The sequence below is a fragment of the Aythya ferina genome, assembly GCF_964211825.1.
Source record: "Aythya ferina genome assembly, chromosome: 1".
NCBI classification, from domain to species: domain Eukaryota; kingdom Metazoa; phylum Chordata; class Aves; order Anseriformes; family Anatidae; genus Aythya; species Aythya ferina.
The window spans coordinates 44,608,628-44,633,386 of record NC_140296.1 but is presented as its reverse complement, the minus strand read 5'-3'; the positions used below and the strand labels follow the sequence as shown (position 1 = coordinate 44,633,386).

Sequence of the window (24,759 nt, the reverse complement as noted above, 5' to 3'; positions counted from 1 at the left end):
TGTGCTGTGAGGAATGTTAATCATATCAGCAGTCATGTATATGATTAGCAAGAACTTACTGGTTGGTATATTTTAAATGGCTCCAGTACACATTTATATGTGCAGTAACATACACTTTGTTCTCTGAGAAAAGCTTAAAAGAGATTACCACTCTTAACAAAATAATAACAATAACAATAATAATAATAATAATAAATCCTGAATATTAAATTTTGATAACATAATCTTGATGATTCAAATTCACTTGAATAAGTAAGCCAGGTACAATTAAATGTGAAGAATAGTGTTTGATTATTATACATCTCATTCTATGAATGCTTCTCTAAAGTTCAGATAAAGTAGATTTTTTCTTCTTAAAGTGTGTTGTGAAAGTTTTGATACCATGTGAACTCTAAGAATATGACAAATATAGCTACTTTTATTTTAACTAACCAGTTACATCACATTCTCAATCACACTAGGTAAAAGTCACATGCCTTCTTAGTTTCTAATCTATCAACAGCCAGTAGCAACCAGCAAATATGTTAAGAAAGCAACTATTAATGTAAGGTGGTTATGTCTAATAACAGATATTTTAAGTTACTTATGGATAGATGTTTTCTTTGCATCTTTTCCATACTTTTATATTTTTGAAAGGACATAGCATGTCCTGAAACTATTTAATTTTACTAGTAACTGTATTTAAGCATTCAGATTTGTTGGCTTGATGCATAATCATAAATGGAAAAAAAAAAAAAAAAAAAAAACCACTATATTTTTTCTTTCTCAATGGCCACAAAACAGAAGTCACAGTTCAGTGGCTTACTTTTGTTGACTGCCTTAGTCTCTACTGCAAGCTATTATGTTCTTATGCACCACACAACTTGATGAAAATTAACAAACTCTTTTCTTTAGTAAGCTCCTGACTTTTGTAAGTCAGCTTAAAACTCTTTTCTGCTAAATCTTGACCACATAAAGTGTATCTGCCCATCCCTTTTTTGTTTAATTGGGTAACTGAATGGCATTATGAGCAAAATGTAGTAAAAATCTGTTAATTTACACAGTTCCTAGAATCTACAGCTGTTCTACCAGTATTGGCTCTAGAAATGGGAAACATACTGGAAAAGGAGTCTCATACGTGACTGCAAGTACATATGGAAAATCAAGTGGCTGAATTAGTCATGCTAATCCCTGTTTAAAGTAATGTCACAGTACTTTAACTAGGCTCGATTTTTATTCAACTCAGGAGTACGCAGACTTGGCAGCTTTGATGACGTTACTTTGCTACATTTAAAAATACAAGCTTCTTGTGATCATCAGTTACGTAGAAAAAATCTTTCAGTACATTTTGTAAAATACATTTAAGGTATGCTTTTTACAGAAAACTTTAATTGCTCTATTTCATCACTGTATTAATTGAGCAGTGAATAAAAAAAAAATAAAAAAAAAGATTTAAAAAAAAGATTTAAAATGATAAAAAGAACAATTTTTTGTAGTGTTAATTTCAGCCTCTATCCCATAAATACGGCATATATACCATAAATATGGTATATTTATCCCGTAAATACAGCATATATACCGTATTTACATTTTTGTTTATTTATAGACATTAACTAGTTATTTTATGATACAGCAAATTTGAGTATCTTAGATCTCCTTAGTACACTGTTTCTGTATATTTTGATCAAAGGTATTATATTTATAGATAAATGATCATAGGGAAGCCGAGATCCACTGCAGTTGCCAGACTCTGTTTATTTTAGTTGTGGTCATTTACTTTCTGAAGAAACACTGTCAAATTCTCAGGAAACATAGTCAAATCTGCTCTTCTCCTTTCATGAGGAACAGCTACGTAGCCATTGATCTAAACTTGAGAATCTAATCCATTTTAGGTAATACGATTATGAGACTATGAGTCTAAACATGCTGTGAATTTGGATTAGCTTCTTACTGTCCTGATAGTTACTTTTCCTTCTGTCTTTTGCAATTCAGTTAATTGTTCTTGCAAAGTTCTGATAGAGGTTATCATGTATACAGACGGTTGCGTTTTCATGCATGCACATAGTAAAAGATACATACAGCATAAAGCGATACACACTAGTGAGAAGTAGTTTTATTTTATGGGGAGTAAATAGAATTTGTCTTTTGGTTAAACTCAGGAACTTCTAAAAAGTCATATTCTGAATATGGTTTTGTTCCTTAATTTTAAATGTCAAATGTATAATTATAAGGAATACTCTATCCTGCTGCCCAGTTTTGCTGTTATATTCCTCAACCACTACAGGCAAGCAGAACTGAGAAACTGCATATTTTTTAAACTACTAATGTAGTGTAAGAGAGAACCAAAATTAGTACGTAGATTGCTGAGTTTGATTGCAGAACCTCAGAAGGTTTTGTGGAAACACTGAAGGACATTCACAATAGATTTCTACCATCATTTTACATGTGATGGGAAATAATAGTTAAAAGTCTAAAAAATCATTTAAGATAACACTTAGCTTTGAAAAATAATATTAGTTGAGATTTTAAATGCTTTTTTCATTGCTAATTTCTTGTGGTGAAGTAATTTATATTCAGTTTTATGATTTCTGAAACTTAAACTTGATTGGAAAAAAAAAGATACGAAATTTTTCCTGGAAGAATTCCTGAAATTATTTTTAATTTTTGGAATGGAAAGCTTGAAAGGAAAATATGAACTAAATCTACAGATGGTAGCATGAGGACTAAATACTAGAGCTTGTATGTAGTAGTTTCTTCAGAATTAAATATTAATTCTCAATTATATGCTATTTATCTACATATGCTATGTAGATCAATATGCTGTTGATCTACACTGACATACGACATGCTAAAAGCCAAGAAGCCAGAAAGCTCTAAAGTTTGAAGAGCAAAGGTCTGGTTTGATCTTCTCTGTGTTGCAGAGCCAGCCAGCATGGTCCCACTTCAGTGCTGTTGGTTTCTTTCGTGCTTTTTTCACATATAACTTTATGGCATACAAAACCAGATCTTTGAAATGATAATTCAGTATCTTGGGTATGGTACCACATTCCTCTGAACAGTAGAAGTCTGTCACAAAGCAGGAGACGTGTTGCAAAGTAATGTAATCAGTCTGTTAAGCTACATTGGATGCCTATGAAGTAAACTCGCATTAGGCAAATGTAGTCTTTTTATAATTATTATAGTTTTATGTCAGATTGGTAAGCCTTTATTCTGTGATTTTGTGATCTTCCTGTCTAAAACACCACCACCACCTTCCCTGATGCCCCCAGGCATCTTTTATTTGTGTAGCAGTGCCTCGTTCAAATTCAGGAGGAGGTGCTGCACTCTAATGAAGTTATGGCTTTTGATAATTTCTTCATTTTTGTCCAAGTTTAAAGTTGTTTTCTTTACTAAAGATTGATGTAAGGAGAATTTTTGCAAACAGTAGTAGATGATTTACTTCTGTCATGAGGTGGATTTACTTATTTTTAACATCAATTTTTTTTTCAAGGAATACAGAGCATGCATGACAAGACTATTGTACTTGCCAATTTCTGCTTAAAGTGACTCTTTTATTATTATTTTTTAATTACTGTTAAATTTTGGTGTGAATGCTGCAGGGATTTCACTTCGTTTTCCTGCCAAGATGGGGATAGGAAATTAAAAAAAAAAAAAAAAAGTGTCTTTACCAAAGAGACTGTTCTGTAAATACTGATTATTAATACTACTACTTATGTACTACTAATTACTTCTTTTGATAGGGACAGTGAAAATTTCTTTGAAATGAGTAGAAACAAGCTTATGGAGAGAGGTTACTTAATGGAGAAAAATGGCTGCTTTTGGTGTTTTCCAGTGGCTAATAAATGCCATCCTAGCTGTTCTGTGGGGGAAAAATGCACAGAACAGTAGAGCTTGTGTCGGTAATATGGGCCATTGCTTATAAAATTAGGGAACTCGAGCAGCTCCATTTGATTGTTGATAATTCATAATAAAGTAGTAAATGAATCGTATGTCTTATAACACTAATGAGATCTGAGTGGTTCTTCCTTACAGCACTCTGCAGTTTTTGCTTCTGGTAAAGAGTGTGGTATCGATGTGCAAACTAGTGAAATCACTCTGTACAAGTGAGTTGTTCAAACATAGTGAGCTCAGCCCTTCTGCGTCTGTGCAGTTCTGAATTGGTGACAAAAGACCACGTGCAGTTGTCCTGCAATACTTGAAATCCTTTCGAAACAGCAGACTGTCTTGCTTGTAAAACTGTGGTATATGGTGGAACAAACTACTGTTTCGTTGTTACAGAAGTGTGGGATCTGTCTCTGCGTAGTCTCAAGCTTTGTAAGAAATGTCTGGCTCTCAGTTTCAGTAAATGGCATGACACACTACATCCATTTCGAGCTTTTGACATACCAAACTGTTTTTGTTTAATAGATGATTTGGCAAGGGGAGCAATGAACTCTCAGGTGACTTGATCAGAAAAACAAAACTTCTCACTTTTGCAAGATATTCTACCAGTAAAATTACTTGTGGAGAAAGTTTGCATTACTATACTTCTAGCTTCTTCCTCCAGTGTTTCTTTGTTCCCATTTCCTTGTTGATATATGTCTTTTTTTTTTTTTTTAAACTTTGTTGTTCAGAATGTCTTTAATGCTAGCCAAGGAGTAAGGGATTTGGACTTTTTTTCATGGACTTCCAAAGCTTTACCCCCTAAGGTGAGTTAATTGACAGGAACAGTCACACTGTATCTCTTTCTCTTTTTCAGAATGTACCTTGTAATTCAACTTTACATTAAATATTCTTTGAAGTCTACTTCACCTTGAAATATTTTTACAGGAAATACAAGGTTTGCATAGAATGCTGTATCTGGATCTTTTCCTTTACGAGGAGAAAAAAAAAATTGGGGCAGGTTGATTCATAAGTAGCACTTTCCTTTATTAAAAAAAAATATAGAGAGAGAAATTCAGAGATATTAATAACATAATAAAGGCTTTCATTCTCCTTCTGAATGCAGAATGAATAGTAATTTTTTTCTGTTATTGAAGGGCTCCCATGAAGTTGCAGTATCTAATAAGATGACATTCATAGGAGGAATGACACAAAAATTTTATAAATAGACCATTCCTTTTTTTTTTTTTTTTTTTTTAATCTGCAATTACAGGAACAAATTACAGTATATGCAGTTAAGCAGTCTCAGTTAGCTACATAAGTGCATATCTAAATGTCTTTACAGCCTTGTACTGATTTTTAGATCCCAGTTGTTTTCATATGAACTTTGTAATGAAGATGATGCTCAGTACTGTACCTACTGGTTTAGAGATTTAAAAATCTGTTTTTCACTGAATCTTCTTCCCCAAGATAGCAAACTTCTTTACTGTTAAATCACGATCTAGACAATGTTCACACTATCTTTAGAACACAGATTTTTTTTCTTTGAAACAATTTACTGCAGCTTGCTTTGAAAGTTAACATATTTACAGAACAGGTTCATTTGCTAGAAAGGCTTCTTGGTAAGACTGTTATATAATTCTGGACATGATGCAGACTTCAATACCAAAAATCTGAAAACATATTAATTAGAGAGCAGAGGAAATAATGTAAATTGAAAAGGAAATAACATAACTGGAATTTCGGTTTAAAACTGATAAAAGTATGTTTCTACACGGCAGGTAATGAACTCCTAGAAGGCGTAGTTATAGGAGATTGTGGATGCAGAAAGTATCGGCACATTCAGAAGGGATTAAACATATTTATAGGAACCAGATTCATAAACAGACACTAGAGGAAGTAGGGGTGTACCCTCTAACATCCATACTAAAAAGATTTTAAATGTTGTTGTTATATAAGGGATAGACCACTAGTAATGTCTTGCATGCTATTTCTGAACAGTATCTCCTGTTGCCATTTACTGGACTAGGTGAGTCACTGGCTTCATCCAGTAGGGCATTACTTAGGTTTTTAACTTCCAGGTGTTCTTTTAGAAGTACATATGGTTTGCATTTTAAGCATAATAAAGCATTCCTGTTTCTCATCTGCTTTCTCCTGATAGGAATGTGCAATATGTTACCTCCATCCTTCATAGTTTTTGTATAATAGACATTTTAGACATTTTTATTAAGCCATGGCTAACTGAAAATCTATATTAGTCTGTCTCTTATTTTTAGTAATTACCATTTTTTCTACTGGTAGGAAACTCAAAAAGTGTGTTCTTGTTTAAGATTTGGGTATATATTTAATCTCTCATCATTACTGTGTGAAATAAATTTGCAGGCCATTTTTATTATGTGAGTGAAAATTATAAATATGCACGACTATTTCTACGTGCATTTAGGTTTCTGTGGTGTTTCTATTACTCTGTCATAATTTTACCTTTAGTATAAATTAACAGTGTGTTACAAAATCAAAAAAGAAGCATATCACTTGAAAAGAGGTGATATTTAAGTTCCCTTTAAATAGCCCCAGGCTTTTTGCTATATTAGTTCACAAATACAGCAGGAGGAATGAGTGTGTATCTTGATAAATGTCAGTATGAGGCAAGGTTTAGTTGAAGTGATAGAGAAAGTAAATGTTTTCTAATTGTAGATATGAGATACTCCTTTTAAATAAATTGCCTACATTTCTGTTTCAAGAGTAATAGGGTAGCTTTTCAATTAAATTGCGATTTACTAGTAGTTCAGTTGTGTATTACTGCATGCTAAAATTAGCAATGTAACTAGTACCTCTTCTAGCTTTGGAATTTAATTATTGTAGTCTTTAAATAAGTATTTCTTATATGAAGAGTTCAAAGGTATTATTAATAGGTTTTATTCTGTTCTGTTTTTTGTTTTGCCTTTTTTTTTTTTAATTTCTCAGGAATCTAGGTCTAATACTGATGATTTTTTCAAAGACCTAAATTCACACTGCCCACAGGAAGCAGTGATGCAAGAACAAGATATGCCATTCCTCCGAGGTGGTCCTGGAGTGTACAAGGTAGTGAAGACTGGCCCATCAGGTCACAACATCAGAAGCTGCCCTAACCTTAGAGGTATCCCAATTGGAATGTTAGTTCTGGGAAACAAAGTCAAGGCAGTGGGCGAGGTATGGATCATTGTAGCTTCAGTTCATGTCTTCATAGATACCAATATATAACTAGTAAACTCAACAAAAGAATCTACCCCTGTACAGGTTTGCTTTTCCAACCCTCATGATAAATGCTAACTTCTGAACTTGGTTTGTATTATAAATACTAATGCAATTCTGTTTGTTTGGTTGTTTTTTTCCTTTTAGATGTGTGTACTGACTGGAATAATGTTAAGTTGTACTGCAGTTACATATGCTTGATTATATATTTCTGTTACAGTATTCTTTTCAAAATGTTGTTTCGTATTCAATGTTTTTGTCATACGCTTTGAAAGAATTTTGTTTTATTGAAAAAAGAAATTTTATGGGACCTAACCAATTAACAGTTTATTCTGTTTCTCTGTTTTGATTCATTTGTTCAGTTGCTGAACTATTGTTACTATTCCCAATTGTCCAGCTGTGGTGTTTTATGGTTAAGAATGGCTTAAGGATGAAGTGTGTCATGCTATTTCCTAAATACAATGACAGGAACAAAATTAGTACTTGTACAAACATTTCATATATATAACTTGCTACTGTAATTCTACTGTTGCAGCCACCAATGAAAAGGCATACCTTGATGAATATCTCCTTCAAATTTTTATTTGGGCTTGTTTGGATGTTCCAGCGTTGTGGTGTTGGTGATTTGCTTTTTCTGAACATAAGCAGGTCTAATATTTTTGGAAATATCCCTAACTGTATATGTGCCATAAATGGTTTTGGTCCTTGAATCTGCCTCAGTCTGTGGCCTTAATTTAAGAAACATTAAAATAAAATAAAAAATAAAATAATAATAATAATAAAAAAAAGCTTTAATTGTAATATAAAGATTGGAATGTGCGTATTTTTTCAGTTTCTGAAGTAAGTTGCTGAGCCATGCTAATGAATAATCTGGAAATTCAGTATGTTGTGCTTTTTTGTGTGTGTGCATCAGGTGACTAATTCAGAAGGTACGTGGGTGCAAATGGATAAGAACAGCATGGTAGAGTTCTGTGAAAGTGATGAAGGCGAGGCGTGGTCGTTAGCTAGAGACAGAGGTGGAAACCAGTACCTCCGACATGAAGATGGCAAGTTGTTTTGTTTTGTTTTTTAATTAACTTAGAAAAAAATTACAAGAAATCTAAACAGGATAAATAAAGAAGAAACTGAGTTTAAAAAAGGTATAACACAAATCCGTACGTTTTCATTTGAGTTGCTTTACACTGATGAATTTCAAAGTTGTTTAAATGTTCTTTCTATGTTTTTAAAAGAGCAATTAAAACATTCCCCCATATTTTCTTCTGTACCAGTGGATATCCTTCCTTCTTTTAGCTATAGAGATGATTTTCAAATAAGTACTTGTATATTTCTCCTTTTAGCTTTCTTTGGTCTTTTTTGTGTTTCTGGGAAAAGCAGAGTAGAAAAAAATATTTACGTTGCTTTTGGTTTTGTTAAGTTTGTTAGTTCTGCCACACCACATCCTGTTAAAAACACACTACATATTTATTTATTTATGAACTTCATATTTAAAATTAATATCCCACTGCTAATTACTCTAGTTAGCAAAGAATTATTACCTTTTCTTAAAATGCACAATTTCTGTCCTGATAATATTCAAACTGGATAAGACCTAGAAAGAATAAAAGTAAATGTAAGCAAAAGGGTTATTATACAAAATCTGTTATTGCACATTTTTAATTTTCTTCAATCATTCTTCTTACTGATCTTCCTCCAATCAGATACTGATTATATTTACTGATACAAAATATCATATAAGTGCATTGAGGCATCTTGAAACTGTTCTTTCCCTAATAGATAGATCCAAATGAGGTTCTCCAGTACGGGATTATGGCCTACCTGTATTATTGCAGAAGGTGAAACAGGGCGAGAGAGATCTGTCAGTATTTATACTTCTAGAGGAGATCATCTAGTCCAAGCTCCCTGTCAGTGCAGGTTCAGTTAGATGATGTTGCTTACACCCTTGTCTAGTCAAATTCTAAATATTTCCAACATTTCTGGACAACCTGTTCCAGTATTTGACCCACCTTTATGGTGAAAACATTTCCTAATACAGTTTCACATTCTGCAGCTTTTGTTTGTTGTCCCTTGTCCCGTTTCTTTGAACCTTTGAGACGAGTCTGGCTTCATCTTCACTAAACCCTCCAGTTTCTCTCAATATTTCTTTCTGAGAATACTTGTAAGTTTCTTCCACTGATCATAAAATTTGGTATGATTTCCTCTGAAGCTGGTTTGTTTTAACTCACTTCAGAGTTAGTTTCTTCAAGCCATCTTTTTTTTTCTTCATACATTTCTCTGTTTCCTGATTGAATCTGAATATTCTCAATTTATAATTTTCTCACTCCTTATGAAATCTAATACATCCATTTGTCAAGAGGTGTCATCTGGAAAATTATCTAATGCATGTCCTATGTGTCAGCGTGTCTGGTTCTATTCTTTCTAGATGAGTCTTTGTGTTTATAAATAAGGTAAATGCAGATGTCTCTTGTGCATCTAGCTAAAGCAGTTTGCTATCAGTGCAGCTACTGAGATACTTAAACATATTCTGTGTTCTTAGTACATCTCAGTATTAAGGAGCTAAGGAGCTTAAGCCACGTATGAAAATGATGTAAACTAATTGCCTTTTTTGTTTTGTTTTGTTTTTGGCCAAGAAATGAATTAGGAATTCTGTTTCTTATCAATTTCCATACTTCTGCTGGAAATAAGCATTTGGAGGAGCTCTGGCTAGATTTCCAACTCTCTCTGTTTTCACACATAAATAATACCCTATTTCAGATTGCTTTAATATTTTAATTACATAAGTAAATGATAATGAAATTTTCAGAAAGACGTACGGTTTGTGTCAGAGCTAAATGCCCAAGTCTGTAGGCAGGTATACAAGTACTTTAGCAGGAAAATTACAGCAAAATCTACATATGTCTGTAATTCAGAGAATCAAGGTTGATTTAAGATAGATTACACACTTGTTTCAAGTGCAGTATTTTGCTGTTGCTTTCTAATTCACCCATTCCTCTGTAAGTTCTAAGGCCAATTTTCCTTTAGCAGATAAACAACATTAACTTAACAAAGGATTAAACCTTTTAAAGTGAGTGTATGTGTTATCTAAAAGTACATAGTCTGAAGTGCAGTTTTGGTCTGAAATGCTGAAATTTTATAAAAATGGCTCTTAGAAGAGTTGTGATTTTTTTCAGTTAATTTTAGTATGGTTAGAAAAGGAGAAAGTTGTTCAAGGTACCAACCTGATCTTTTAACCTGCATTTAAGAGATTTCATGTGAATTACTTCATGTAGGTTATTACTTGGAATGGTATTTCTGACCACATTGTCAGTAATGCCACTGTAAATCTAAATGTTCAAGTGGATTCTGTCTCATATACTTTAGCTCGTTGTTCTTATGAATATTTTGAAAGACTCTAGGTTAGTTTTGGTTTGAGTTATTATGGTAACATACAAAAAGCATAACTGTAGTAGTCGGTATCAGATATGAATAAATTTGTCAAGGTAAAAAAATGTCTTATGCTCTGGGAGTTAGTAAGGATTATTAAGTCGGGATTAGAAGTTTATTGGCTCTGAGTTTCTTGTCACTCTGAAAGCATCTTTCATCCATCAAGGTCTATCAAATAAATTTAACAATTGCTGTCCAAAGAACAAATATTCAAATAGTATGGTGTTACCAAAAAATAAAATGTCAAGCCTGTTCCTAAGTGGCATATGACAGCAAAACTTGCAGCAACTCAGTCAAATATAAAACTAGACTGCACGGTATTAAATCCTCAATCTTTTTAATTTTAGAGCATGACCTGTGGGGAAGAAAGATGTCCTTTTCTTTTTGAAGAGGGTTGAGTAGAGTGGAGGAGTGCTATCTGTGGGGAAAGAAAGAAAGAACAATAAAGCTCTTTGCCTTGTGACTCATCTTTCCAATGTAAATCAGTTACTTAAAAGGTCTAATTCTGAAGTGATGTGTTTTGTTTTTTTTTGTAGAGCAAGTTCTTCTAGACCAAAATGTTCAGACTCCTCCCCCAAGTCCTTTTTCAATACAAGCTTTCAGTAAGGGAACAAGCTGCAGTAATGGACAAGGGTTTGATTATGGCCTTGGAAATAACAAAGGTATGTTTTTAAACTTATGTTTTATAAAATTATGTTCTTCTCAATTTTGCTTCTGTTTTTGTTACTCATTTCCTACTCTTCTAGGCACCATCAGATGTGATCCAAAAGATAAAACCAGTAACACAGTGAATTTTGTAAGGGGTTCCACAATACATGAAACTAAGATTGTAGCTGCTTTTTTCTCTACTTTAATTTCATTCAGTCTAAGTACTCTATATAAAAAGGATCATCAAAAACTTGTAAGTTACTGCTGAGGTTTCTATAGGGGTAGGCAGAATACTAATTAAGAAATGAAAAATATATCTTAGTAAATCAAGATATGAACACTATTGGATTTAGAAAGCATGGGTTCTAAAAGATCAGAAACACTTGTAAACACTTCCAAACTGTCTTAACATTTTTAAGGGCTTTTAATTGGCTGACAGGATAGTAGATACCATGTGAGATATATGTTGCAAAACTGAAGTTGTCTTTCAATCACATAAATACTAGTTAACAATACTGGGAAGTAAATAACCGTATTTATTTTACTGGCAAAATAATAGTTACTCTTAAGCATAGTTTATTGGTAAGATGTAAGTATAAATAAGCCATCACAGTAAACTCAAATTGCTCGCCTTCTGTTCATTCATTGATTAAATCTAGAATATCTAATAATATAGAAGGAGCTTTTGATGAGGCAGATGTCTTTGACAATTATTACTGAAACATGTAGCTTTGTCATTCTACTCTTATGACTCTGTACTCCATCCATGCCGGTTAGAACATGGGCCTTAGGTGTGCTATGTGTTTTTAATACCAACACACATTGTGAGTAATCTCTTAAGCTGGAAAAAACAAACAAACAAAAAACACCTTGAGTTGAGCCTTGCTTTAAAGGAAGACGTGTAATACATGTGGATATATATGATATTCACAGTTCTACTGTTACATACCATTATGCCAGGAGGTTTTAATATTGACACAGAAAGGATAAAATATGGTCAAATATATGCAAGAAAAACAAAATTGAGGTACCAATTTCCTGTTGGAAAACATAACCATTAATTATGAGCCTGTCTCTTCTACTGCATGATAACAAAACCTGAAATTATCAAGTAACCTGCAAGCTATTATCACTGTAGTCCCACAAGTCATGTAGTTACCATCATGTATCAGGGTCTTTCATCATAGCATCGGATTCCTTATAAAGCTGTAAATCTGCTGACATGCTTTACTAATGGGCAGTGAAATGTGAGCACGAACATGTGGACATTGGTTGAGAAGTAATGAACCAGTGTTTCTTCCACTGTTCTCCACAGCTGCCCCATACTCAGTTACAGAGCAAGATCAGCAGCGCACATAAATCACGTAAATAGTGCTCTTTGGCAGCTTTCTTTATAGGGTCAGTTAGATTACTTTATTCATTCTATTTATTGTAACTGATTCTGAATTGCCAAAGAGCAGGGAGTTGTTGGCAACTATACATGAAAGAATAAAAGTACTGCTTTTCCTCCCCAAAATAGACCTCTTGTATCATTATTTTACATGCTGTTGTCTTGCATTCTCGGATCTAGATCTAAGAAGCTTTGAGTTCTGTGGAAAAGAAAGAACTGAAGACAAAAGCACTGTCAGGAAAATGAATGAAACAGTTCTGTTGAAGATGCCTGTTTGTCAAAAGAACTTCTTGTAGGGATGTGCTAGTTTCATTGCAAACTCAGTCACATTTACGTCAGTCAAATGTAAAGATACCCATATAGTAGGTTTGTGTTTACAGTATTGCCTCCAAGGCCAAAGACATTATTCCCACAAATGTTCTGTTTGATTTAGCTGTATCTTCTATGTGTGAGCCTTTTACATTGCAGGCAAGTCTTTAATATTCATTATGAATGGCTCTATCCCCCTCCACATTTAATTTGAGCAGATAACTTTCAACCTCTTTTCAGAGGTTCTTCCCTTTAAAATAATTACTCATCTGTGAAATAGGCCTGTTTGTTTAGTGTGTTCATTTACTGGTCATTTATACAAACTGGAACAATTATAACTGAAAATGGACTTACGTACATTTTCATATATCATCGCATCTTGAAGCATTTTATAGCTTTAGGAAAGGTCTGCTTGGTCTCACAATCACGACCTTTGCAGCGACTCCAAGATTTCCTTATACCTGCAAGTATCCTGTTTAATGTCACTGTTTAAATAATTCCACTTACAGATGACCTTTCCTTACTTTTGAAAGTACTTTTATGTAAAGAAGCAGAGTAAGAATGACTTTGATATTCCAGGACGTACCAGACACTTAAGCAGATGCTATTCTTTGTCCAGAGAAAGGGATTAACTAAAATATTTTTTTTATTAATTTCTAAAAAAATAAATAACAAGGTAACCAGAATCCCATTTTGTTCTGAATTCACAAATGTTAGAAGGAAACATTTTCCTTATTTGTATTTAAAATATATTTAGCATCAGCTAGACTTTAAAATGCTGAAAGTCACTTACTAATTTTGAGACAACATTAAAAGCCACAGGGCTATTGAAATAGTGCCCAAACCTGGGTTCCTGGACAACCATAGAGGGGAACTACTACTGGCTTGCAGGGCTTTGTGTATTTCATGAAAAATCATTTCCCAGTCCTCTAATAAACAAACAGTAATAGTGACAAAACTGATCTTATATATTGACACACTAGATGATCGTCAGCTGTTAGACTTGGTTGCTTTCCAAATATCCCCTTTGCACCTACCCTAAAAAGCGTTAGGAAAGAAAGACTGAAAAGATTCATTTCATGATAACCAGGATTCCATGGTTCTGGAATGTGGTACACGAAGAATTTTATATTTTCATGTAGTATAAATGTGAATACATCAGGTATTCAAGGAGAAAGAATTAACTAATTGTTTTTATGTTTGTTTTTAATAGTGATAACAAAAAGAATGATACCAACTTTGGACCTGAGAGTCGATTTCTATTTCATTTCTGTAGATGCTAAATTTTGTAGCTTGCCTGAGTGCTTAATTCATAGGAGAATTTCAAAGGACAAGACTTATAATTCGGTGATTCTGCTTTATAAACCACGCGTAGAACTAAGCTACCATGTCTGATCTTGATGAATTCCTTGAGCTTTTTAGTTTTAGGTCAGCATCTGTTCCCCTCATTCAGCTTGACTCCTTCAGAGCCAAAAACCAGGCATCTCTCTGTGATCGTCTGCACTGTTTTGTGTTCTGAAAGGGCTTATTGCTGCCAGTACTTGAGACTGGATCGAGTGGTTTACCAATTTTTGTGGTATGACTTGTTAGAGCAGTAAGCCCCAGTGAAGCACTGGGAATACCAGGAGAGACAAAAAAAAAAAAAAAAAAAAAAGTGTTTTAGGTTTTCCAAAGTACTGAGCTGAAAGAATGATCTGCCTCTACATTGTCATTTGTGCTTTGTTTCCTGCTGTTAACACAGAATGCAGAACCCAGCTACCTGTGCTGGCTTTGCACTAAAGCAGTGCTAGGTCAGCAGAGTTTACTAGTTGAGTCTGTGAATTGTTAAAACAAAAGTTAGATCTAGAAATAGTGTACATACATTCAACTGAAAATGTACAAAGCATGATCTGAACAAAACCTGCACAGTATTTTTGCATGTGTGATAGGGTATAAATAAACTACCCACATACAGTTGAGAGTTACTGCTGGGTTTTGTCTTCCAGTGTTGGTTGTTTCTCTGATAACCAATGTGAGTTATATCCAGGAAAAAATATTTTGCAACTCTTGACCTGGAATTATTTTTCAAATAGTTACTTTTTAAGAATTATAATGCCTTCCCAAATATGTTATTCACTTCTGGATTATTATGGTAGGAATGATTGCTGTCCAAGTACTGATTCCCGTATTTTTTCGCTGTGCTACTTCCAAAATAGTGGAATAAAATTCATGCATTGATATCCATAGGTGATTATTTAGAACATAATTTCATCTATTTCCTTGTATTTTCTTCTTTCATTTTTGAAACTAAAATATCAAGAAAATTATTGTAACATTTCATTTTGGAGTTCTTGGCTAATAAGGGTTAAGGGTGGGTTCCATACACCCAGCAGTCTTTCTCTAATTCCATGAAAAGACAATTGATAATCACCTAAAACTAAGATTTATTGAGCTGAAAATTCTGTATTAGCTGCTTTTTTTTTTTTTTTTTTTTTTTTTTCTACTAGATTTTCTAGAGTTCTGTCAAAATGATGTGAATTTGCAGAATAAAGTGCTGCCATTAGGATTTGGGTGGTGATCATTCAAATTTGCAATGCTCTTAAACTCTTGCTCTCTCTAAGCTCATATGACTAAGCTTACCACAGCTTATAACATGCTATGATAAACTCTGACTTTTTATTATAGGCTTCTTGTATTTCTAATGCTCATGTATAGTTTTTCTGAAAATTGGCATTTAGGAATTAAAACCATGTTTTTAACATGCTAGTTTTTGAAGGCCTTCATTTGCCCCACAACGAATGTCTGTAGTTCTTCAGAAAACCAGTTTCAGTTCCTAAATGGTATTTATTTTTTTAAAACGATTTTCAAACTGATCTTGAAAAACAGCATGACAGTATACCTGTAAAGATATTTGCAAAAATGAGCAAATATTTACCAAAGCCTTGGCACAGAAATACACTTGCCAAAGCCTAACTACATGTTATCCTTCCCTTCTCATCAGTTTTTCTAATCTTTATCTGCATGTTCTGTTGCATGTGTGTATTACTGTAAATGCTAGGGATTTCTGTTTTTTCTTGGCTGCTTTGCATTTTTTTTAGCAAGATGAATATAAATCTCTATTTTGAAATGTTTTGAATAACTGCAGTAAACTGTCCATGATTTTTAAAAACCCTGCTTGTACTTTTCAGCAATTTTATAGCCATGCATGGGATGAGGTTTTTATATTTAGCCACAACCAGAGCTGTATGTGGCTAAATAAGAGCTTTCTCTATTATAACCATTGAAACTTTAATTGAGCACCATTTTACTCTGCATTTCTGGAGAATGACAAGTAACAGGTTGTAGTTTTGACTGTTTTGCCCACTACAGGTGACCAACTGAGTGCCATACTGAATTCCATTCAGTCACGGCCAAATCTCCCAGCTCCTTCCATCTTTGATCAAGCTGCAAAACCTCCCTCTTCCCTAGTCCACAGTCCATTTGTGTTCGGACAGCCCCTTTCCTTCCAGCAGCCTCAGCCACAGCTTCAGAGTAAGTTTGTCAGCCTTACCTGCCTCATCAGTCCATTTCTGCAGCTTTTTACGTTGCTGTCCTCAGTTGCTTACCAGCTGCTAATCATCCCTCAATGCATCTTTCTGGTTTTATTTTGTTGAGTTAGTTTTTCATGATTCAGAAGCATGTGAAAGAATGCTCCTTAAAGAATTATACCTGTTCAACTTTATTTTCAATATTGACAGTATTTTTGCTTTTGCATGTGTCCTGCAGTGCAGATAACATTCATTAAAGTGCATTTCCAGTATTGTATGCAACTCTGGGTTTATAATTAAGGTAAATTTCTTTCATGGTACAAAATGTTCTTTTTTAACATAAAAAATTGCAGTAGATTCATAGTTTCAGTTTTCTGGCCTCTTAAATTTCAGGTTTTTTTTTGTTTTGTTTTGTTTTGTTTTCTATCACTTATAAGTTTAGGGTGTAGCTGGAAAGTTGGAACATGTTGACACTACTTATAAAGCTTTGTACTCTTGCATTGGGTGCTCTTAAGGTTGGTGTGGACAAGGAAGTTTTCACCTAGAAGTGAATGAAAGCTAACCTGATTACTGGTGCAAGAACAGGAAATGGTTTAGGTTTTATTTAGTGAAAAAATAAAAGCTTAGAATTCATTTTGAAGAGCAGATACGGCAGTAAATTCTTCCTTATATAAAGAACACATATAGCATATTAGTCTTCTCCTCTCACCCACAGACTATCCAGCAGAAGTAAAATGTTCTTTTCTTGTGGGATGCTGACAGTTCAGTCTGTCCTGAGTCTCTCCAGCTCAGCTTACACAAGTGCTGTGGGAGAGAAGCAGATTAAAATCTCTAGCTCACTTCTATAACGACTGTCAGAAATAGTCTGATAGTGACTGTGTATACTTCTACTAGGCTTAAACCAATGTCATGAAAAGAGAGTGATCCAAAACCTATGTAGATAAAACATGATTGCCAATGGCATCAACACACCGTTGTTGGGAGTTTGACAATTGTATGTTCTTTCCCTTAACTTACATTTTCCTTCTCTTGTCAGAGCTTCTTACTTTTTCATCACAAATAACCCTAATTATCTTATTTTAAACTTCAGGCTATTTGTCCTTTGTTATTTAGATTTGTATGGGAAGAAATACTGATATTTTTTTATTGGCTGCCCCCCAAAAAATTTGCTTAATGGATTTGTCTTTCCAATGGATGTGGTTGGGTAAAAGATACTCATTAAGTTACAATCCAGGGTTTGTGTTTTAAGTATCCATGATTCAGAAGGAAGCCTTTTTTTTTTCATGTAATTTAAGATTTCTTGTAAATAATGTTAATTATACCTGAAGGAGATAAATAATAACATTTTTGCTTCCAGGATCAAAAATCAAGAAATATATGAGGGGAAAACAGAACTTTTTTAGTCTTTTGAAAATGCGTTAATCCTCGCTTTACTAGTTTGTCCAAATGTTTTATTTAGAATATTGTCTGCGAGGCATGTAAGACTATATTTGTGTTCATTTAATAGTTGAGGAAATTATCAGGGATCTTTGAAACTTAAGAAAGGTTACCTAGATCAAATATTTTGGTTTAAACAATTATTCTGATATTACCGTATTTCTAGAAACTGCACATATTAGAAAATAATGGATTAATTAGTACTGCACAATTATTAGAATAACGAGACACATAGGCAATAAAAAAAACTTAGACAAGTTCTGTTGAGATCTAATTTTGTTGGTATTTTTAATGTGTTCAACTTTACAGGTGTATTAGAGCCATAACAGAAACCTTTATAACACATGCCATTTTCATTCATTATTTCCAAAGCACTTTATAGCTTCCTATTACTAAACATGTAATTAGAATTGAAATCTACTAAAAACATCTCCCAAGGTCAATTGATTTTTGCCCTAGACGTGCTTAATTACAGTTACAAATGATGTGCTTTGTCCTTAAGTGCTTCACGCAATAAATTTAGATCTAAAAATGAAAACAAATGTTTGTAGTCAATAACAGCTATATTAAAGGGACCAATAATAGTTTAACAGTTGAAAGTAGATATTCCCTGCCATAGATTCCCATGGCTGCAGACATGGAAACAAAGAAACATAGGTTTATTTGATTTTAGTCTGAGTAAATATCTTAGGCTACCACTTATGCTTTCTTTTCTTCCTCAGTTACCTGTCTTATTGAGGAGTTTTATATTGAAACACGATTCTGAGGAATGTTAAGATCATGCTCAACATCCTCTAGATTTATTTCCTTATATAGTTTTTTAGAATATGAAGAAAAATTTGGGTCTGATTGTAATACATACTCCGTGCCAGAGACAGATTATAGATTTTCTTTAGAGAAATTTTTAGATAGTTGTTCTTTCTGAGGCACGATTTCTGTTCTTGGTATTTGGTTTGGTTTTCCAAACTGATTTAAGGAAGGGGGTAAGGGCTTTTCACAACACATTATTTTCAGATACAGTGCCTTGTTATTTTTGTAGAAAAATTAGTGTTTTGGACAACCACTTCCTCAGTTATTATGCTTGGAAAAAAACATGAAGTGTATCTGCTATTCTTATCAAATCGGAAACAGATAAACTAACAAAAGTCCTGTGCTTTTTGTTTTCAAAGAAATATTGGAATTTAATATGGAAGGCTTAATACAAAAAAATAAGTGGAAATTGTGGAACTCAGTTTCGTGTTATTTGCTAGGACTCTGTGAAGGGCTGATTGTTCTCTGCTGTGCTAATTTTCACAGATGCTCATACGAGGGGGAAAAAAAGCTGAGATAATGCTTTCTTTTTCATGGTGTCAAAGTTAAGAGGCTCTCATCATGTATTTTAATTTCTTGTAAATATTTTTTATGCAGCTAAGTCCAAAAAAGGTAAAAGAGATGGCATACTCCTACATGGAGTTTAGAAACAGCTGTATTGATTTGGAAACTTAGCCAGGATTTTTTTCCAGGAAGAGCACAAATCTATATGTTTCTTCATTGATTATTTCAATGAAACATTTTGTTAATTACTCCAGCCTGAATAGGCTTGCTTCTGAGAAATGTGTAAGATCATCAATAACAGATGTGGTCAGGACGGCAGCTTCCCACAGCTGCAGGATTATTATTACTGGTTGCTTGATTAATTTGTCTCTGCATTATGTGAAGAACACAGAAGGCTCAAATTTCTGCTTGGATTCTGAGTGTAGGTGAAGTGCAGAAACCTAGACCGTCAAGCAAGATCTTGTTTCTCAACTTTAAGCAGTGTGTGCTGCATCATAAAACTCCTTTGACGCATCCAGTCAGGGAGATGGGATCTTGCCACATCCTTCAACACCAGTAATTACAATTTCAGAATTGGATGTTGAACTCTTGAGTTTTGGGAGGAGGCTTGCGGTCACAGAAGCTAGACCTTTCTGCCATTTTTCTTCACATCTGAGTTGCTCTGGCAAGTGAGGAACAGATTTATAGACTGAGGAGGCTTTAGACCCCCTCGTTAGCTTCATCTATCACATTCTAACTCTTCCACTGTAGCCCTGGCAAGTCACTCTGAGCAGTTTGCACAGCACAGCTGTTGTTTCCTGACTCATCTCAATCCAGGCAGAAGGTGCAGTGCTGAGCTGCTGTTCAGTATATTCATGGTGTCCTGTGAATCGCACCGATCTCTCCTATGTCACACTGAAATGACGTAAATGTCATGATAAGAAGCATAAGAGTATTGGTTTGACTTTTTTTTCCTAATGGTTCTTACTGCCAAAGCTTCATTCCTGAACTAAGTTAAACTGTTTCATACCTTAGGTTTTAAAGATTGGGTCTTCTAAGCTATGTACAAAGCATACATGTGTTTTTTCTGTGCCAAACTGTTCAAATCCAAAACCATCTCTGGGGGACTGGTAAGGCAGTTTGGAGGACAAGAATAAACTGTCAAGCTTTATTTTAGAAATAAATCTGGCTTATTGCCTTCAAAATTTATAAAATCATAGATTCATTATTACAAAATTATAGATTAATTTTATATATTGCTCTAGCACAGGAATACTTCTTTCAATTAATATATTTAAGTGACTCAAGTGTTGGTGATCCAAACCCTGCCTTTGGGTAATAAACACAAATATTATGTTTGCAATGCACTAATATTTTTATAATGATACTGCATTTCAGCTTTTCCTTTTGTTTACTCATTCATTCCCCTACTAATGGTATCTAATACTGCTTTCCCTTTTTAATATTTAATATTCAAATGTTTGACTTCTGTATATTCTTGTACTTAAGAGCAAAAAGAATCTTTATCAGTACAGCGTTTTGCATTTTTCAAGATGTGAAAAAAAAATAAATAAGAGGCATCCATTGCTTGGGCAAAAGCAGGTCAGTGCATTCCTTCATCATCATCATGCAGAAAGGCAGAAAAGGAGTGGCATTTCAGAAGAAACTTTAACTTATCTCCACAATCCAGAGACATTTTACTCTCTTTCAGAGTTTAAAAAAAGACTAGCATGGACCAGTTGGCAGCATGTCATGCCTTCTGGTTTGGCTTATCAGCTTTTCCACAGAGGAAGCAGGCACTGCTTGTAGAAGACTACATCCTGGCACAGGAATTGAGCTGCCTCTTATGTCTCCATGTTGTGTAGTTTTTCAAGCTTGAGCTATTTCCATGTAGAGGGAAAGAATATGACTAAAGATGGACATCACAGTAAATTGTGACTTGGCAGAGCTTGCCTACCTGTTTTTGAAGTCTTTGTAGTCTTTGAGGGTGACTCAAAAATCAAGTCATGTCGCTGTGGCTGCCCAGCTGTCCTGGATAGATTGTTTCCCAAGGCAGGAAGGGAAAACTACATGGGGAAACTCATTCTCTTTGAGCCAGTCTCCTTGAAATAACTGAGTAGCAATACAGTGTTCAACATGAACTAGATCACAGCATTGTGAAGTGTTCTCAGACATAGACTGAAAGAATTAAATGAAAATGTGCTTACATTAAATTGGATTTAATAAAGATTTTCATTTAATTATTCCTGTAGTGGTAACCTTATATATCAAATTGACATTTTTAGGCTTGTATTTACAGAATTGTTCTTCCAATGCTACTTTGTGTTCCTAATTTGTTTTTCTGCATTTTAACTTCAAAAATTGGTGGAGTGACATCCTGCTTCTCAGAAGCTATATTGTTAATATATGGTCTTAGCAAAGTTTTTGTAGGCATCCAAGTAGGCAGTACTATTCTTAAATTTATGATAACACTGGAATGAGAAAATTCAGATTATTTTATTATTTTAAAGAATGAAATTTTTACATCAAGCATGTGTGAACACCTCATTGTAGGGTCTATGGAAGTATTGCTTGTTGCATTAGGTAGGGCTTTTAATGTATTAATGTACAACTTAGTAAACATAGTACCAGAACAACAACAATAAAAATGTCTTCAGCAGTGCAGGAATTGAAATCACTTATTTTCAAGGCACTTTTCTTCTATTTGTACAAAAGTGTATTTCTGAAACTGAGTATCTTCTAATATACAAAATATCTTTAAAATTATTAATGCAATAAGAATTTAACTTATTTTTTTCTAAAGCAATGAATAAGAAATGAAATTAGAATTAAATGCATATACATATATATGAAAGTAAAATGATAGAATCATACACTTGTAATTACAAGTCCCTGCTGTTATCTTACTCTGCTGTGGATTATAACCAGAATTTAACTTTTTTGGTTTCCTAAAGGCAAAATTTTTTAAGGGCTGGTACAGACTTGTTTTCGTGTCTATACTGTTTGACAGGAACTCTTCTACTGCTAATTATGTCTCTAAATAGTACTGAGAGAGACTAAAGGTCACATTATATGTGTTTTTCAAAACATGACATTACAAATGTGCATTCAGATTTGAAAAAGCATTGGTGGGTTTCATAGATTTTTCATCATTCTTTCCAATGATAAGTGACTTTCCAACACAAACATCCAGATATTCTCTATTTTTACCAAAAGAATATGAGAAATGGTCACCTAAAAATATAATATAGTTTTCAATAATTCATTTCTGAATTTACAGATTTAAAGTTCGCATTTGAAAACAGAGTTCAGTTCAAAATTGGATACTGTTAGTTTTACAATAAACCATAAATGTGATTGGCTACTCCTTAACTATTGCATTTTAGATCCTAGAAGTTAATGTTTAATTCACAAAAGATTTTTATTGTAATTATTGTTTTAAATTCACATCAGGAAAAGCATTTTGAAGTAACTGTTTCTCATTTAAAACTAATGTAGGAGTCTCAATGAATTAAAGAATATCTAACAGAGGAGATGCATATCATTTGAAATGCTTGTTTTTCTCTGCTATTTTTTCCATTGAATCTGTCCTGCTTCTGTGCAACTGTTTTCCACTGTAGAAACTTCATCCTGCTGCCTTGCTTCTCGTGAGTGTATTTACAAATCTAGTGATGTAGCTGGGCCTGCCTCTGCTCTTTCATCTCTCTCTCACAAACTGAAGGGTGGGTATGCATGCAAACATAGCAAGGTTATTCGGATTTTACATTCAAAGTGTTTTTTTTTCTCCTTCCATTCATTTTCATGTCATTCATTTTATGAAATTCTGTTTTGAAAGGAAACGTTCAAGTTTGGTATTTGTTGGGAGTTCGCTTATAATCATTTGGTGTTGCTTTGCTGAGTGGCAGTGATTCCATGCTATGTGATTTAGCTATCTCTTACTGCTTCGTGAACAGAAAGGTGACTCTTAATCTAGTCTAAAAATAATCTGTTTTCAAACAATAAGCAAACAAAATATGGAAGAAGAAGGGGGTAAATCATGTTGTGGTTTTTTTTGTTGGTTTTTTTTTTCCTTGTTTATAGATAAATCAGTCTGATACATAATTATGCAGTTTTTCATTTGGTGGATTTTTTTAGTGTTGACAGTGTAGAATGCTAATTAGTTGTATTTACATGTATAAGTACAAATCTAAACCTTTCATTTTTTTTTTAATATATTTTTATTCCTAAAAGTTATTGCTAGGTCATGCCTTTCAAAGACAGTTTTGTTCTAGAAAGTTTCTAGAAAGATTTTCACTGGTAATGCTTTGAAAGTGATACATTGCTGAATGGTTTACCGTGTTTCATGTCCTCTAAGAAGACAAGAGTCACTGTTGTTTGTTTTTTTTTTTTTTTTACCTTAGGAGGAATTCATATCATAAAATATCATTAAATGATCATGTCTACAGTTTTTTCTCAACTGGCAAGCCTTAAATTCAGATTTTTGTTTGTTTATTTCTGGGAGAAGCATTTGTGAAGTAATTATTTTCATTTCTGAATTCATATATCACAAAGTAGACATCTTAAAAATAGTTCTTCAATTTATAACTGAGCTGGCATAAGCAAAATGGTTGGACTGCTATTGAATAAGCATTTTTATTTTTTTCTTTTAGCAAGAACAATCACTTTATAAAACATGATATACCATGCTATTTCTTCCTTTCCTCTTCCCCCCTGCTCAAAAGAAACAGAACAAAAATGCATAAGAAAAAAGACCAAAGACAAATTGGATTCTCAACACTGATGATGAAGATATATGCAATGTTCTCATTGTTTTCTACTGTTTACATTTAGCATATTATTCCTGAATGCAGAGGAAATACTTATTTTCTGCATGGAGAAGTACAAACTCCTACTGTGTCCCATGTGCTAGAAAGCAAGGAGAGTACCCTTACCTTAAAGTTTGTTAAATATTCTAATATCAGTATTCTTCACTTTCTTCCATTGCTGTTTGTTTTCTATAAACTAATTAAATATGGAAAGATCAGAATAATAAGAATTATTTTGTTACCTGAGGAGACATCTGCATTTCTAGTCTTCGTTCCAAAATACTTATTTGATTGATTGATTGTGAGATTTTAATGCTATCAGTAGGAAAAACAAATGAGATCTTTCAGTGCTTCTTACATATATTCTAGCATAGGACTAAGGCTTCATGCTTGAAAATAAGAAGAATTTAGAATCCCATACTGCACAAAGAGGTAAACGTTGAAGATACTGAATAAAAATGAGTGTAAATCATCTCTGTTCACATTAGAAAATACGGTCCAAATTTGCAGACATTCTCTGATTAATTAAACCTTTTTTTCACAAATAATGGTTTCCCCAAAAATGTGCCTGGAACACTGAAAATAGCATAATCCACAGTACTGTGACCTTCTTTTACAAGTGTTACAAGAGAAACTACTTCATTTTAACTAATGAAAATACATCCAAATCAGAAGGACAAAACTGTATGTTCAAGTATGTTCAAGACTTTGCAGTGTAATGCCTTGTGGAGAGAGTTATATATAATTATGCATTCATGATTGATGCATTGCTTACCAGTAATTTAAATATTGTCTTAATTATTAAAATACAGTTCTACAAGAGAGACTGAGTATGTTCATAGAATTATTAGAAGTAGATTGCTTTAACAAGCTATTTACT

At 33.6% G+C, this 24,759-nt stretch overlaps 1 protein-coding gene across 19 annotated transcripts in view; it reads left to right on the top strand.

The window, feature by feature from the left end:
• Positions 1–24,759, top strand: part of MYCBP2 (MYC binding protein 2) — a 193,651-nt gene that overhangs the window by 130,178 nt on the left and 38,714 nt on the right. For 4 of the 19 annotated variants that reach the window (XM_084527321.1, XM_084527311.1, XM_084527319.1 and 1 more), the window contains 6 exons: positions 4,593–4,667; positions 6,805–7,029; positions 7,985–8,117; positions 11,028–11,153; positions 16,163–16,348; positions 22,695–22,796. In XM_084527321.1, the coding sequence (XP_084383447.1) occupies positions 4,593–4,667; positions 6,805–7,029; positions 7,985–8,117; positions 11,028–11,153; positions 16,163–16,348; positions 22,695–22,796 (847 nt within the window). The remainder of the gene's footprint in view (positions 1–4,592; positions 4,668–6,804; positions 7,030–7,984; positions 8,118–11,027; positions 11,154–16,162; positions 16,349–22,694; positions 22,797–24,759) is intronic. The other 15 variants (XM_084527308.1, XM_084527315.1, XM_084527304.1 and 12 more) reach the window with 6 other exon arrangements.